Raw genomic sequence first — 17877 nt, forward strand, 5'->3', positions numbered from 1 at the left:
TGGGAAATTATGTTACGATTATTTGTATTTAACCTTCATGATTCGGTTGATGTAAAATACGACGAATGCTATGCTGCAATAATTGCCCCTTGCCGGGGCCCCATCTCTGCATCGGCCGAATATTTGTGTCGATTTCCATGTACAAGATGCTTTTATCGAAAAATGATTACAAAGCATTGTCATTAATGTAAGAATACTTCATTTGCATCAAATGTATCATCTCAAAACAACAATTTGCATACCGCATGAGTGGTTTATCACACGAAACGAAACCGACACGACTGAGAAACACATGTCCATGTTGACATTTCCACGCAGCCTCGTTTTCAAAGAGTTTGGAGAATTTATATTTAGAACTGTGCTAAATTTACACGGGGCTTCCCCAAAATTTCAATGGTCAAAACTGGACACTGTAAGCAGAACTTGACCATCATTATGGTATACAATGACTTTTGGAAGGCCAAAGAACGCATTTAGACGGGTTTCCTTTGCCCGACTATTCACTTTAAAAGATTTAAAGTTCAAGCATTATTAACCTGAACGTTTAACAATGTCTGTGTTCGATCTTATTGTCTCTTTAACTCAAAATGATGCTTGAAAGAATGTGTTGTTTTTTATATACATATTCTGCATTTTAAATATGTAATATTTTTAAAACAGAGCTCAAGAATTCCAAATGCACAATCTGGAGATGGACCAAAAGCAGGAAGGAAAGGTAAATTTTTCAAATTTACTGTATTGAGTTATGATGATTTGTAACAAGTTTGCTGAAGTTACAAAGGTAACATAGAGGTAACAGTACATAAAACCATAGTGTTAAATGGTATCATCCCCGGTTGTTATTGACAACTATTTCATGAGATGATGTTTTTAAAAAACCAAGAAAACAACTTGTTCTTGACATCTGGTTCATTTTATTATATGTCTGATTTGCTTTAAATCATAATTCTGTATTGACAGCACCACTGTCGGCCAAGTCTAGACGTAGTTTTGCAGCCAATGCCCAGCCTTCGGTGGTAGCACAGAATGGACAATCAGAAAAGTCAACTGCTTCAGCTGCATCAAAGGATGCTGCAGGTCAGTGTCAAGGTCACTAACAGTGTCAAGGTCACTTACAATGTCAAGGTTACTTACAGTTAAATGTGTTCATATAGATTTATGAGGATACAAATATATTTTAAATGCATGAAACGGTGAAGAGGTGGCGGCGTTGCCGTCAACATTTCACTTTAGGCCAAACAAAATTAATTTCTTGTTTCTCAGGCACATTTTTCCAAAAAAGGATGAGGGAGGGAGGCTATTTTTTTTTTTTTTTACTACCTAAAAATGTGATGAGGGAGGGAATTTTTTTCTTTTTTCTCAGTCACATAATAATATACATGAATCATGTGATTTGAAATTGTGTCAATTGTTAAATGCATAAAATGAATAAAGAAATCTTAATTTTAAACTATTGTCTTTATTTTCTGGTATTAAACTTACAATTTAAATTGAAAAACAATTGAAATACAACTTTATGTTCAATGTTAACCAGATGTACATAAGCAAGTGATCAGGACTCCCTATGTTTTAAGATTTGGTCTTTTTGCTCCCCTTTCGTTCCTCCCACACATTTCTCTTTCTTTTAAGAGCTTGTTTGTCTCTGGTGTCACAGATTTTACATATTGGATATTGGCTACAAGGTCTGTGTCAGAGCCAAACAGCCTTCTGGACAAGTACCCTTCACTTAATCCCTATTGAGATTCCTCCTCTAGACTATTTTATATTCGGACGTCTGATAGATGTCTCTCGTCGGAATCCCTACTCGAGCCTTCTAAACTTTATTCTGGAAAATCAAGTCAGGTTGACCTACCTCTTGTAAGGGTCTATTACAGAAATAATCCAACTGCAGTGGTTCCCATACTAGCACACATCGCTAGTGGAGATATTTTTCTCTCCATACGCACATATATTATTTAGTGACACATATTAAAAACAAAGAACCATCCCATATTGTAAACAATGTTATGTTCCATCGCTACTTTGAGCAGCCATTTTGAAAGTCCCTCTCTGTCATGTGACCGCTATAGTCTGTTTCAATAAAATTCATTACCTGTATAACCTTATTCCATTCAGTGTAATAGGCATTATCTGGAACGCACTATAGTGGTCATGTGACAGCGAGGGACTTTCAAAATGGCTGCTCAAAGTAGCGATAGAACAAGACATCGTTTGCAAAATGAGATGGTTCTTTGTTTTCAATACATGTCACTTCATAATATATGTGCGTTTTGAGAGAAAAATATCTCCACTATCGATGTGTGCCAGTATGGGAACCACTGCAGTTGGATTATTTCTGTAATAGACCCTTACAAGAGGTAGGTCAACCTGACTTGATTTTCCAGAATAAAGTTTAGAAGGCTCGAGTAGGGATTCCGACGAGAGACATCTATCAGATGTCCGAATATAAAAGAGTCTAGAGGAGGAATCTCAATAGGGATTACCCTTCACTTGGTTCAGAAGGTCTCTGACAGACATTGCTGTAGCCAGATGTTGTATTGTATCATGCCTCCTGTCATCAACAGCTGTCTCCACTACATTTTCAATATATGTTTTAGCGTGATCAAAAAACACAGAGTATTTGGTTGGCTGACCTTCATTATGTTCTCGTAGGTCTAGAATCACATCCGGGTCCTGTAGCTCGAAGGCCTGCTTCACTTTCTCATCAATTATCTTTTCATTTGAAGTCTCCGGTGCACTATTGTCACCGGTAAGACATCATAACTTTGTCAAAAACGTCAGTTTTCCGTTTGCCGATAGCGGCCGACACATGATGATCCGCGAATTTTGGCGGAAATGACCAGTCGTCGGGACCAAGCGATCCATCGCACAGACCTTTGTAGAGTTCGCCAAACGAACAAGTATCACTATAATTCGAAATGATTGTCCAGGGTAAAAGAACACTCCCAGAAAAAGATATTTGAAGCGAAATCATTATTGCTGCCGTGTACCATGTGCAATCACAAGCTTCTAAAGGATAAACAAACGTTTCAATGATCTGATTTGGGAGATTCTAAAACACGGATCGGTCAAGTTCCGGATAATGCGGGAACCAACGTCGGATTTTTTTCCGGAATTTATTTTTCGGCGCGGACGTTTTTATTTTTTTGATTTCAATAAAAAGTGAGTGGTGCGGGGGGTTCATATTGGATGCGGGCGGGCCTGAGAAACAAGAAATTAATTTTGTTTGGCCTTAAGTTTTGCGTTTAGCTCTGTTTTTCAAAAAGTTTTAAGTCCAATCCTAACCAAACTTTAAACATAGTTGAAGGATATCATTATCACCTCAACACACCTAATTGCTGCAGGATTCATTTCAAGGTGTGGTATTCAGAGGCTGTGACACTTAGAGATGCTAAACTATACTATTTTTTTTCTCATATGTTTTTAAATATTCCATTATAATTATGTAATAAATCAACAATGCGGTACGGGCGGTTTTTTTATAATTAAAAGTAATTCTTGTTAATGAAATAGTGTTGATATTGTAGCACGGAGGAAATCTAACTGTGTCAAAGAAGTAGACAAGATCCGCCTGAAAAGAGAAGAACGCCGAGCACAGCAGATTGCTATAAAGGAGGAAAGAGGAAGTGAATATGACCTGAATGACCCTAACTGGGAATTTATAGCAATGATCAAGTAGGTCCTAGGTTGATATTTTAGAGATGCAAGCTCGATAAGATTCAAGTTTTAAAGATGCAAGCTCAATGCGATTCAAGTTTTAGCAATGATCAAGTAGGTCCTAGGTTGATATTTTAGAGATGCAAGCTCGATAAGATTCAAGTTTTAAAGATGCAAGCTCAATGCGATTCAAGTTTTAGAGATACAAGCTTGATCAGATTGAAGTTTTAGAAATGCAAGCTTGATATAGGAACATTTATTGGTGTAAGCGGAGTGTAGATTACAGTGGTCAGAATTAAAAAAATAATAAAGGTCAACATCTAATAACATGTTTGGATTACACTAAATTTAATGTGTCAGATATTCATTCTGTATGATTTTGTAATTATTCTTGACTCATGAAGCTTAGTGTCATGAGTTGCCTGTCAGTACTGATGGCTATATGTGGGTAGATATACTCTAGAATTCCGCCTTTCTTCCTCTAAAAAAAATTATATAAGCAATCTAAATTTGAATGTCTTTGTTGCTCTTAAGAATACTTCTCTCAATACAGAGTAAATGTACCTGGCAGATGATGGAAGTACTGCGGTGGTATTGGTTAACTGACCAGAATATTTAACATCAGTTGATATAGGTGTTTAATTATTGATAGACATTTTCTGGACGTTATATTAGAGAACTCTCGGATGTCTGCATATCCTTTGAGTCTAGGTACAGTGATAATGTATGAATTATTGATGAGATATAACTGGTCAGCAATAGAAATATCTACATACCTGGTCACAGGCATACACTGCTTCAAGTAAAGGCAGACTGGGTTGTTCATAGGATTATCCTGGTTAAAATACTGTGGCTACTCATATTGTCAGTCTGGCTTAAAGATGCTCCACCGCTGGAAAATGGTATTTTCATACATGCCATACCTCCCAGCGTGAGACAAAAAACTCCCGTATTTTAAAGCCTTTTATTGTCTCCCGGCAGGAGAGTCTAAATTCCCGATTTCTATAAACCCCTCCGTTTTATTTTCGTTGCCACATTTGTGTACATGCTAGGTTAATTTTAGCACGAGAGTAACCACTCCCTGACCCCCTGACCAACACCCAAGTGGCCCTAATTAGCAGCCTTGGGCTATTTCCACCTTGGCTTGCATTGTGGTGTCACTTTCACTCACGTCTGTGTATTACGTAAACTGAAGTCAAGCAGCCGATCGGCCGCCTAGAAAACAATCAGCTGGCCTTTCAATAAATTTTATGACTACAGCTAGTGAGCATTACAACAAAACAAATACTGCTTACAACTGTGAATGATTTACTCACGTTTTTAATGTTAAATAGGCCTATCTGTTTTTGATGGATGTCACAAACTTTGCAATCGTAATGGCCGCCATTTTGGGTAATTGTAATAGATGATCCGGATTTTATAGAATTTCCGGATTTCCTAATAACCACGTTTTTAAAAATGGAAAAAGTATTATTTTTTTTTTGGAATTTCTGTGTGAATTTATTTTTAGAAAAAAAATATATTAATAATAAAAAATTATCAGTAGTAACTGAATTTAAATAAATAAAATTAAAAAGAAATTTACTTTTTTTCTCTCTCAGATTAAATTACATTTTGAATACTACTGTAACGATTCTGTGTTTTTTTTTTTAATTTATTGCTTGTAAATTTAGAACTTTATTTAAGTTAATTATCCGTTATTGTGAAAGATTATTAAAAAGCCCAGTCTAATATTTCGAACAATAAAACTGCTCCAGAACTGGGATGTGACTACTTTTGCAAAACCACACATTCCTTTATTTCAGTAAAATTCAATATGAATGCAGAATTTCATCATAAAAAAGCAGATATTTAATTTATTCATATATGTCGCGCGTATACCTCCCTCTTTTGAGACCAAAATCCCTTTAAATGGTTATCAATCTCCCTCTCCACCCCTAGAAAAATATGGCATGTATGAAATAATTAATAAAGATTATTTCACTATCAAAAGCAGGAACAGATGATTTAGTATTTTTCTTCAGTTACAAAAGTTACTTACTTTACACCATTACCACCATTGAAAAGTTTGACATTCTTATTTTACTTCAAGTTAAAAATATGAAAAATAATCAATTGCATCCTGAAAAAATTTCATAGCACTATATCATATATGGAATGAAGTAATGATTGCGCATGCACCAAAGGCGAACTAAAATATTTTTTGTTATTTTTTGTGCTAATTAGGCATATATATACAAGATTAAACGCCAATTATTGTTCAAATGATGAATATCAATTATTGTTCAAATGATGAATATCATTTATGCTCTGTCAGCGGTGGAGCATCTTTAAAGATCGATTGTGTCTTGTGAAAATAAGTAAATGCAACCGTGTACTGTACACCTTACACATAAAGTGTGCATACCTTGTGTTGAAACTTAAATTCTTTCAGTGGTTGCTATAGATAAAAGCTCCCAGTCACAAAAGAGCACTATGAGCATGTTGTCCTTTATTTACTCATGAAAGCTGAAGATATGTTAATATTAACTCATTCACCCCTGATATCTCATAATGGACATTCTAGTCCTTGATTTCAAAGTCTAAATGTGTCTTCAGACATGACTGAGTTAAAGCAAAGTCTTTGAATTGTAAAACAGTTTATCCTATTTCTTACAATATTTCATTCTACTAACCAGAATAAAATTTAATCTTATATTTACATATAATAAAATACATAATGGAAAAAGTAATATGCTTTCATGTTGCTGACATGCATTCATGTTTTTAACTTGCCATTTCTTCCACAGTGAATACCGTACAAGTTTAGAGTTCCGTCCATTAACGTCCTCAGATCCAATTGTCAACCATACAATTTGTGTTTGTGTTCGTAAGCGCCCGATGAACAAAAAAGGTAATTTCTTATTTATAATGCATGAATTTTATGACTTGAGTTGACTTCCTACTAAAAATGAGGAAGTCTTGGGAGTGGTGGAAACATGTAAAAGGTTATACAGAAAATCAAGGATTTGCCAATGACTAATTTGGTGCTTTGTAAAATATCAAACTTTTTAGGTCACCTGAGACATAGTTTTCAAAGGAAATTAGTCAAACTTGGTTAGAATTCTTAGCCTTATAAGCATTTTAACATAATATCCAAATTGGTCCTGGTAGACCCCCAGGGGCCAGAGGGGCGGGGCCAAAAGGGGTCAAAATGGCTAAAATTTCAAAAACATTTATCCTGAATTCACAGATTTGATAGAACCAAATAATCACTGACTGACTTCAAGAACCAAATAATCACTGACTGACTTCAAGGATATGATGGGCCAATATATAGTGTTTATATATATATGTCTTTGTTTCATTCTGTATCTGAACTCAGGTGACCGTTAAGGCCCATAGGTCTCTTGTTAATGTAATAATTTTATTGTGTATGATGATCATATTATATTGTTTTAGGATAATGAAATGCATGTATAGCTGCTGAAGTTTTAGGCATATTATATTTGATTTTTTTCTCAGTATTTTTTTATAAACTATTGTTTATAAAAAAAATATTGGGAAAAATCGAACAGTATGACAAGATTGGTAATATAATTTCTCTTTCTACAGAATTGACCAAAAAGGATGTGGATGTTATTACAGTTCCTAATAAAGAGAATGTGATAGTCCATGAACCAAAACTAAAAGTGGACCTTACAAAATATCTGGAGAACCAGAACTTTCGCTTTGACTACTCCTTTGATGAGAACAGCACAAATGAGATGGTGTACAGGTAAAATTAGAACCTGTCAAACCTATTAGTTGAGTCTAAGTTTAAATTCTGATGTTCAGAAACTGTTTTAATATTCCAGGTTTAGTATGCATCTCACTGTTGATTACATTATGGTATACCTCCATTCATACACCATCAAAAGCATGGTGCAGCTTGTAATTCCCTGTCAATGTGACCAGTAGCGCAGTGACATTCAAGCCAAGTTCAAAATCTGGTAATATTAATGCAGCTGAACAACTACTTGTCTATTTCTCAAAGTGCATGTATTTGCTTTAGGAAATAAGTTTGACGAAAAAGAATCTTTATCATCCACAGGTACACGGCCAAACCCTTAGTAGAGTGTATATTTGATGGAGGCATGGCCACATGTTTTGCCTATGGACAAACAGGCAGTGGTAAAACTCATGTAAGTAGTGATTTTCTCCAAATGATGACTGTATCAATGGTTAGTCTGTGATAATTCGGCACAAGTTTGGTTAATTACTGACCTTTTTTTGGGGGGGAGGGGGGGATTGGTTGTGAAGATTAATTTATTTATGTACCAGAAACATGTTCAATTGTGAAAATGGTTTAATTAAAGAAAAATCAGCCAACTGAAGCATGGTTACTCAACCTCCAATTGTTGCAGAATTGTTTACAGGACGAAATTAATCAAATCATACAAAAAGTGTAAACATATACCGTCAGGGCTTTTTCTCACTGCTTTGGGAATGGGGCCTATGGCTTTGAATTTGGGAAAAATGTGCGACAAAACCAGGATTTGGGAAAAATTATGATATTAAGCATAACAAATAAGAATTTCCAATGTATTTTATGTACTTTTCTGAAGCCAATTCACAAATACTTAAAGTCTTGACCAACTAAGCTCATTTAATATTTTTGGATAGTTTTGAAAGAAATTTCGATTTTGGAAAATTGAAGGCTTGAATTGGGAAAAATTTAGAGGTTTTGCCATGGGGAATGGGGCCGATTTTCGGCCCCAAATCATGTTGAAAAAAAGCATATACCGTGTATGACCCTTTCTTACGTGATGTTTGTTTACGGTAGCTTACTTTGCCTTTATCTGCCATGTATATCATCAAAACCATCATATAATGTTTATTCATGAATCATGCAGTTTGAGTAATTGTGGCTTGGAAAATAGCTTGAGTATGTTAGCTCTCAATCCTTATGCCAAGATCATTTATTGATATTTCAAAATGAAATCTGAATTTTGTTTAAGAATTTGTCTGATAATTCTAAGTTTGATTTAAGGTTATGTTTTCTGTCATTATAGACTATGGGTGGTGACTTTTCTGTCAAGGGTCAGCAGGACTGTTCTAAAGGAATTTACTGTTTAGCTGGTAAGTATCTCTACACAAGTGCCACCTATCATGTTAACGACAATTCAAATCAGTGTAGAGCATATTATAACTGCAATACAGAAATCATGTTGTTTTAAACTTTAAATGAAAGACATGTAGAAAGTTGCTTCAAGTTTCCAAGTATTTGGTCAATATAGATATGTTCTGGATTATACAACTTTTAATCACTTTAAATTAAAAAAGGAAAATGTCATGCCTATGTCAGAATAGACAGAGATCCAGATTTGACAGGTTATTTAAGGATTAACTTGAATATATTTCTTATGTTATGGAGATATAACACAAAATTCTGAGTGTACTCTAAATAAACTGCGAGGCGGTTTATGATGAGAGTACACTCAGATTTTTATTTTATATCTCCATAACATAAAAAAATTAATCAAATTAATCCTAACAATTCAATTTACTAAAGATAATATGTTCAAAATTCTGAATTCATTTTGGGACTCTCTTTTTTTCTATGAAGTCATTACACCGTTATATAGGCCAATCAGAAGCGATGTTACAAACGACGTCGCCATTTTTCCCCTTTGTGGGCTGATTAAGCAAATTTTTAAGCCAAACTGAATTATTAGGGGTGTAACAATACATCGGACTATAAATATATATCGATTATATGCCTCTCAATTTAATGAATCAATAGCAAATTCAACAAGTCGATAACAATCGCCAATAGTACACCAAGCTATCGATAGTTTCATTAGTCAGATATTTTCTGTGCTTGAACTAAAATGAAGCACTCACAGGGGTTTGAAACATTAACAGACTAACATTTGCAATAAAATAAATGTCCATGCTATCCAATCAAAAAGCAAACACTGACATTGCTCTCGGATCACAATCGTCAGTATGTTTGAGTTGCTACTGACACTAGCATGTAAAGGAAAGTAACTGTAAATCAACACTGCACTAGGTCTACTACGTTGTGTCCAATTCGTCGACTGGAGTTTGATATAATTCAGAACGCAATACTATCCCAATACTATTGCAATTGTAGTCTACAATAGTTAAACTATCAGAATAGTGTTTTCCCCGGCAGCAATAGTATTGCAATGGTTAAAATTGCAGGCGATAGTCACCCCTACATGTTATACCATATATGATATGGCTCCATTCACATTACTTATAAATGACCAAAACTTTTGATTGGACATAAAATACAGAAAACCAACATTTGATTTGTTAATTACATGTTCTGATTAGGGTTTACTGACGTCTTGAAACATTTTTTAATTTTCAGCCAGGGATGTTTTCAAACTGCTCCATACCAAGTATAAGAAACAGGAATTGACCGTAGGAGCTAGCTTCTTTGAAATCTATAGTGGAAAGGTAAATATAAAGAATCTTATGGTGGACACACTGTTCCGGTAGTTCCTGTATGATTTTTAATTGGACAACTGTGCAATAGGAACTAATATTACTTTAAATTGTTGGTAATGGATAAGCTGCAATTACACAAGGCAATGCATGTACAGAGGTGATTTGAACATGACTGCTTGCTTTTCAATTCCCTCATTGCATTTTATTTCTGTTTGACCTTGCTTTCAAATTTAGGCTTAAACTTGTATGTAACAAGCTGTAATTGCCTAATAGGAACAAAATCACAGATATTTACATGTTTTAATTATATACTACAGATTAATCAGAGACACAGATTCAATAGAATCAAATTAACTATACTTACAGTTATTAAGTCTTCTTAGTCAGTTATATGGTGAATTAGTATAAAACACAGTTATATTCAACTATTTAAAGCCTAAAGGGACAATTCTTTCTAAGAATACATTAAAATTTCCACATCTTTCGAAAACAAACCATTTCCGATGGAAGTTAGATTAGTTGGTTTTACTGTGATATGCCAGAAAAGCCCACTGTTGTGAAATGCATGTGAAGTATCCAAACTTGCTTACTGTCCGCCATTACACATTGTGGTCGGATGTCTTGTATGCCAAACCCTAGCCCTTGCCTGTGGAGTAAGGAAATTTTGTCTAGAACTACTCATATCGCTCTTACAATAGTGTGTTTACCTTATTAGATGCATGTTCTTGTCTAAAAATAATTTCATCAATCCTCAGTGGTTATATGTATTGCATTTGTCTCACATGCATGACTTTGGCTCGGGTATGGGTACAGCGTACATGTTGTACATGCTTAATCGCATTGATCAATGATCTGAAATTTCAATGGTATCAATCAAAATACTTTACAACGTCATGATATTTGTCAATATTTCTTGTTATACGTTTCATAAGGAATGTAGAACAATATATTTATGTCATATTTTGCTTCGTGGTTATGTAACAGAATTAACCTCACTGAATTGTCCCTTTAAATCTTTGTATACTTGCATTTGTTTGACCAAAATCTGCTTTTGGCATTTCCAGGTATTTGATCTTTTAAACAAAAAGCAAAAGTTACGTGTGCTTGAGGATCACAAGCAGCAGGTCCAGGTGGTAGGGCTAAAGGAAGAACCAATCACGAATCCAGATGATGTGCTTCGTCTCATTCAGCACGGCAACAATGTGCGGACATCTGGAACAACGTCGGCTAATCAGCATTCCTCTAGATCACATGCAGTATTTCAAATAATCCTTCGACGAAGGTAAGATTTCTATGCCATTTGATCTAGATATGTACTACACTTGATCAGTTTTGTAGCTCTGATTTGTTGCTACTTTGAATATGATACTAGAATTATGATGAAATAGTTATACTGTGCAAATCTTATTTTGTTAGAACTTTTCTAAAATTACCCAAGAAGGAGAGCAGAAATCTTATCACTTAATTAAATTCAGACTAGATCATATTTGATCCTTTTAAAATATCTCTCTGAACTTTGACTCCAAAATCTGTCTTTTCTATTGCTGTTATGAAATTTGTCAAGTTTGTGTTTCTGGTGTAATCATAAAAAAAAACTTTAATGTATAGATCTGCCTCCCAACCGGATAATTCTGGAATGTGAAAATGAAAACATTAACAAATTTGCATGAGTTTAGGACTTTCATACTGAGGCATTTTCCCTACCTATTTAGCCAATTGAAATGATGTTCCCTATATTTATAGCAAAGCGAAGCCATCAGCGCGTCCAAATCAAGCACCTACACAGTAAGTTCTGGGAGGTGCCATTTCACACTGTTTGATAGCCCTCACACTTAAACATCACACGAAAAATCCCTTTGAAATCTTCTCACCTCCAAACTTCAGCTAGTCTTTGCCATGTCTTGAAATACTTTGAAGAAACCTTCATTTCCTTTTTGTTTTATAAATCTTATTACTTTTCTTTTGATTTGATGTGATATAGAAATATAGAGAATGCGTAACAAAATAAAGCAGTAGTTCATATGGGACCATATTACTGAGATCATTTTCCTTTTTTCAGAAATACAAATAAGATACACGGAAAGTTTTCATTGATAGATTTAGCAGGTTTGTACATTATTGTTCAATTTGGTTAAAAAGGTGACATCAAAGTTCTATTTTGTGTTCACCAAATGGCTTCATTATTATGTTATAATCTAATTGAAGGTGACATTAAATGATTTTAACAAGCTCCAAGAAACAGCATACTAGTAAAGAATAACAAAATGTATGATATTTTACAATTTGATGAACATTTATTTACTTTTGACGGTATGAAAGATGTTGCTACTTGCTATCAACTTTAGGTAATGAACGTGGAGCGGACACATCCAGTGCTGACCGGCAGACAAGGATGGAGGGTGCTGAAATTAACAAAAGTCTCTTAGCTCTTAAGGTTAATATCTCTTTCGTGTTCTTTTTTTAGTGCTATTGAGATAAGTTTTATGGTTTTTTTCCTATATATCCAACATGTATTCCCTAATGAATCTACAATGAACTACCAATAGACATAAACTACTATTATATAGTCTTAGCTCACAATAACAATATGAAATTTAGTATCAAAAGATAATTTGTTAAATAGATGAACTATCATTATAACATGATTATCTGGTACAATGTGTGTGTAGGAATTCACGACTATAGAGTTCAGCTGAAAAACTCAATGTGTTTTAGGAGTGTATTCGAGCTTTGAGTAGAAAGGGAGCTCACCAGCCATTCCGTGCTAGCAAGCTGACCCAGGTGTTAAGAGATTCCTTTATCGGGGACAATTCTAGGACATGTATGGTGAGCAGTCTTTTTAAACTAAAATATTGAACTATGTTATACACTGGCTTTAATAGCTTAACCCCTTACTGCCGTTCTATCATAAGATTGCACGATTGTGTTACAGTACTAGTGTATAGACTCACTGTAGTAGATTACATCGCAACATGTTACAGGTGAAGTGTCTATGTAACACGCATTGTGATTGGCTGAAGTGTGTAAATAAATAAACGTTACACAACCTAATTGTACATCCGCGGAAAAACACCCCAGTTTAAAATGGCCCCTATTTGTGCATTCGGGACGTTGTAAGTACGTCAAAACAATTACAAGTATTCAAATAGATAAACATCTGAAAAATTGATATTTGTAAAACAGAAGTATTACGCCGTTAAAATAAATAACGCTGATATATAGAATATAGAATAATATTCTCTTCAAAAATCAATATGCATGCTGTAAAAATATACATGACTGTTTTGATCCGGGGTGTTTTTCCGTGCTACACCTAACACATGTGACGAACTTGACGGACCGAGTTTCCTGAAATAGCTGTTGTAAATATATAGATAATATGATTGAAAAAAACAATCAAACATAGAAAGAGATAACACACAATCAGGTTATACTAGCTGTAGAAGAATACATAATATTGATTTAAACATAATAATACTGGTAGGTTCTAATGAATAAATATGAAGGTCAAGAAGAAACTATCTGCTAAAACATAACTGTTCAGTTTCATAATTATGGTAAGGTATATTTAAAATGTTAATTTAACTCTTAATTTGAACTTTATGCTGAAGAATAAAGTGTGGAAGTACTGAAAATCGTCGATGTATCGAAGTTCAAGGGACCGTCAGAAAAACTTCGAAACATCGAGACTTCGAATTATTCGTGGTTGAAATTAGACCGATGTTTTTTTTACCATGACCAACTGTGGTAGTTGTGTACATGTCGTCTCCGTTCCGTAAACTTTATAATCATTGTATTTACCACAAGCAAAACAAAATAAAAACGAAGTATGCAATTAATCACATGTATTGCTATCGTTAGCAATACATATGTATATTATAAACAAGACTTGCGTGTACTAGGCCTAACCGATGTACAAGTGTTCGTTTGGTGACTATATATTTTAAACGATGGTTAATATTACGGAATGAATATTTAAACGAAAAACACGTTGTAAAAACGAAACTAAAAAAGAGGAACCGAAAGCGCTACAACACCTACAAAATACTTCGATTTAGAATGATCAATTTGCTCCAGTATTTATGCTAAAGTTGTGCAATGTAATAGTTTTGAGTATGAATTACTAATAATGTGGCTCGCTATTTACCGTTCCGTAAATTCTACAAACCGCTACCAATGGCGGCGGCGAACATCAATAACGACTAACTGTATCTTTGCCGTACTAATGATATAATAACGCAGCTTGTAAAAACAAAGCACCGGGTATCGGTCTGATTAGTGATATTAATTATCTTGATGATATCAAGCTAGCAACACAAGCCGTCATAATCCCTATTGTCCGGCGAATGGCCGTCGCGAGACAGCTAGGTGTGACAGCATGCCGCGGGGTATCGGCGAACACCTGATCTGTACAGGTAAATTTTTGTTCGAATCATCGAGTGTCAGTTACCTATGATTCTATAACAAATGGTCCATGAAAAAAGTTCGATACATCGAGAACTTCGATTCATAAAACTTCGATTCATACATGGGTTAGTTAGTAATGTTATATAGGGAAGAAATTCGGGACCGGACAAACTTACAAACCTACTTATACAGCGAGAAATTCGATTCATCGAAGTTCGAATCATCGAGGTTTGACTGTACTAAAAATCGTCGATCGCCAAGCTGTCAATGCGTGCATATTGCACATCATGTGTACGTTACTATTTTAATCTCTCGCTAAAATTGCGTCAAAATTAGAAGTGGTTCAACTGATCACAGCCAAAATTAGAAGCAGTCCTCAACCTAGCTGCAATATTGTAGCTCAAAAGACTTTTAGACAGAAAATGGTGTCGTCTTTAGAGCTACAATTGGTGCCAATTGCTGCTAATGGAGCAAAGTAATGATTATGCAAACCATTATAAAACGTTTGTTTGCATTTTATGGTACTTGTTTGATATCGCTTACCTACTAGGCATTAAAACTGAACCACATATATTATCAAATTCTCATCGAGGCATTATTTTTTTATATAATACATATGAAGGTATTTCTGAAGTCCACAAATTGTGAATTGGACGTCTTGTGAGCGGTACGGTAGATATTAAGAATTGTAGTTATGTTTGTTTTGGACAAAAATAATATGTAAATGTATGTATACGCATAAAATAATTGGAAACTTACAAAAAAAGTATAGAAAACTGCCCGAGTGATTTTCCGAGGCAGTGCTCCACTACGACACATAGGGACCAATTCGTACCCGGCCGAAAGGTATAGTAGGTCGGGTACGTATATTTGTTCTATCCACAACCAATCATATGTCGACATGTCAAAACCACAAACCGATCTAAAAGTACGCGAAAGAGTAGTGAAAATGTACAATGATGGGGTGTCATATGGAAATATATATGTAAATTAAAATTTAAAGCGGTCGGCTTTTGTAAATTCACATGTCGAAACATCGCAAAGTTGTACGAGGAACAGCATGGTTCTTTCTCTGCTTCCACGTGTTCGGCCTATCAAGACACCAACAAAGGTCTGTGAAGTCAAGAAGTTGTCAAATTCGTTGAATATCAGAAGAAAATGAAACAAAGCATTCATGGTCGTGAAATTCGAGAGAAACTTATTGAGGCAAACATGTGTACTTGTATGTAAATGAAAATGTGCCTGCTCTGTCGCAGACAGGTGAAAAAATATTAACAAATATTCTTGAACAACGTAGACTAAATCTTGTCTTCCAACCACCATACTCGCCTCATTACAATGTTGCCGAGTATGTATTTCATGCCATGCAATCCAGGCTTCGTAAAAATCCGTCGTATTCATCCGAGTTCACAGAATCAACGTTAGCAATCTTCGATGCCCTGTCTGACATTCCTGATTTGGAACTAAGTCGCTATTATGGACTGTGTGATTATGTTTGAGATTAGGCCTAACATAAAACAGAGAAATCTCTGGTAAAAAGAACTGCTTTATATTTCATAATTCACTGGAAAAAAAGTGTTCTGTTCACCATAAAAAACAGCTTTATTTAAATTGTGCACACACGTTTTTTCTCTTCTATTTTTAGATCAACTCAGCCAATCACAATGCGTGTTACATAAACACTTCACCTGTAACATGTAGCGATGTAATCTACTACAGTGAGTCGATACACTAGTACTGTAACACAATTGTGCAATCTTATGATAGAACGACAGTAACTCCCAACTCGGCATTTCTACGCATTTTCGTGTCGGCGTTAGAAAAATCACAATATCTCCCTTATTTGTTGAGCTATCGGGATACTTTTTACATCCTGTAAAACTACAGGTAATAGCCGAAAACTTTTGTTCTATAAAAAAATTCATTTAGCATCATCTTTTTTCTCTGACCCGAAGGGTCAGGATGACCTATTGTCATCATGCACCGTCCGTCGTCGTGCGCCGTGCGCCGTCCGCCGTCCGCCGTGCGCCGTGCGTAAACTTTTTATTCAAACGACTTCTTCTCAATAACCGGAAGGCCCAGGGTACTCATATTTGGCCTGTAGGTTGCTGGGATGGAGGGCTACCAAGTTTGTTCAAATGAATGACCTTGACCTTCATTCAAGGTCACAGGGGTCAAAAAGGCTAAAATCTTTAAACAACGTCTTCTCAAGAACCAGAAGGCCCAGGGTACTGATATTTGCCCTGTAGGATGCTGGGATGAAGGGCTACCAAGTTTGTTCAAATAAATGACCTTGACCTTCATTCAAGGTCACAGGGGTCAAATAGGCTAAAATCCTTTAAACAACTTCTTGTGAATAACTAAGAGGCCTAGAGACCTGATATTAGGTCTGTGGCATGCTGGGATGAAGGGCTACCAAGTTTGTTCAAATAAATGACCTTGACCTTCATTCAAGGTCACGAGGGTCAAAAAGGCTAAAATCTTTAAACAACTTCTTCTCAAGAACCAGAAGGCCCAGGGTACTGATATTTGCCCTGTAGGATGCTGGGATGAAGGGCTACCAAGTTTGTTCAAATAAATGACCTTGACCTTCATTCAAGGTCACAGGGGTCAAATAGGCTAAAATCCTTTAAATAACTTCTTGTGAATAACTAAGAGGCCTAGAGACCTGATATTAGGCCTGTGGCATGCTGGGATGAAGGGCTACCAAGTTTGTTCAAATAAATGACCTTGACCTTCATTCAAGGTCACGAGGGTCAAAAAGGCTAAAATCTTTAAACAACTTCTTCTCAAGAACCAGAAGGCCCAGGGTACTGATATTTGCCCTGTAGGATGCCGGGATGAAGGGCTACCAAGTTTGTTCAAATAAATGACCTTGACCTTCATTCAAGGTCACAGGGATCAAATAGGCTAAAATCCTTTAAATAACTTCTTGTGAATAACTAAGAGGCCTAGAGACCTGATATTAGGCCTGTGGCATGCTGGGATGAAGGGCTACCAAGTTTGTTCAAATAAATGACCTTGACCTTCATTCAAGGTCCACGAGGGTCAAATAGGCTTAAATCTTTAAACGACTTCTTCTCAAGAACCAGAAGGCCCAGGGTACTGATATTGGGCCTGTGACATGCTTGGATGAAGGGCTACCAAGTTTGTTCAAATGAATGACCTTAACCTTCATTCAAGGTCACGGGGGTCAAAAAGGCTATAATCTTTAAACAACTTCTTCTCAAGAACCAGAAGGCCCAGGGTACTGATATTTGGCCTGTAGGATGCTGGGATGAAGGATTACCAAGTTTTTCAAATAAATGACCTTGACCTTCATTCAAGGTTACAGGGGTCAAATAGGCTAAAATCATTTAAACAAATTCTTGT

At 35.5% G+C, this 17877-nt stretch overlaps 1 protein-coding gene across 2 annotated transcripts in view; it reads left to right on the forward strand.

Moving 5' to 3' along the window:
* The window catches only part of LOC138325808 (kinesin-like protein KIF2A), a 51929-nt gene that overhangs the window by 6093 nt on the left and 27959 nt on the right, over positions 1-17877 (forward strand). The window contains exons 4-16 of one of the 2 annotated variants that reach the window (XM_069271727.1): positions 661-715; positions 961-1077; positions 3528-3675; positions 6447-6550; positions 7252-7414; positions 7730-7820; positions 8691-8757; positions 10019-10107; positions 11163-11380; positions 11842-11883; positions 12158-12204; positions 12444-12532; positions 12814-12924. In XM_069271727.1, coding sequence (XP_069127828.1) covers positions 661-715; positions 961-1077; positions 3528-3675; positions 6447-6550; positions 7252-7414; positions 7730-7820; positions 8691-8757; positions 10019-10107; positions 11163-11380; positions 11842-11883; positions 12158-12204; positions 12444-12532; positions 12814-12924 — 1341 coding nt within the window. The remainder of the gene's footprint in view (positions 1-660; positions 716-960; positions 1078-3527; positions 3676-6446; positions 6551-7251; positions 7415-7729; positions 7821-8690; positions 8758-10018; positions 10108-11162; positions 11381-11841; positions 11884-12157; positions 12205-12443; positions 12533-12813; positions 12925-17877) is intronic. The other variant, XM_069271729.1, reaches the window with a different exon arrangement.

The sequence above is a fragment of the Argopecten irradians genome, chromosome 6 (assembly GCF_041381155.1).
Source record: "Argopecten irradians isolate NY chromosome 6, Ai_NY, whole genome shotgun sequence".
Classification (NCBI taxonomy): domain Eukaryota; kingdom Metazoa; phylum Mollusca; class Bivalvia; order Pectinida; family Pectinidae; genus Argopecten; species Argopecten irradians.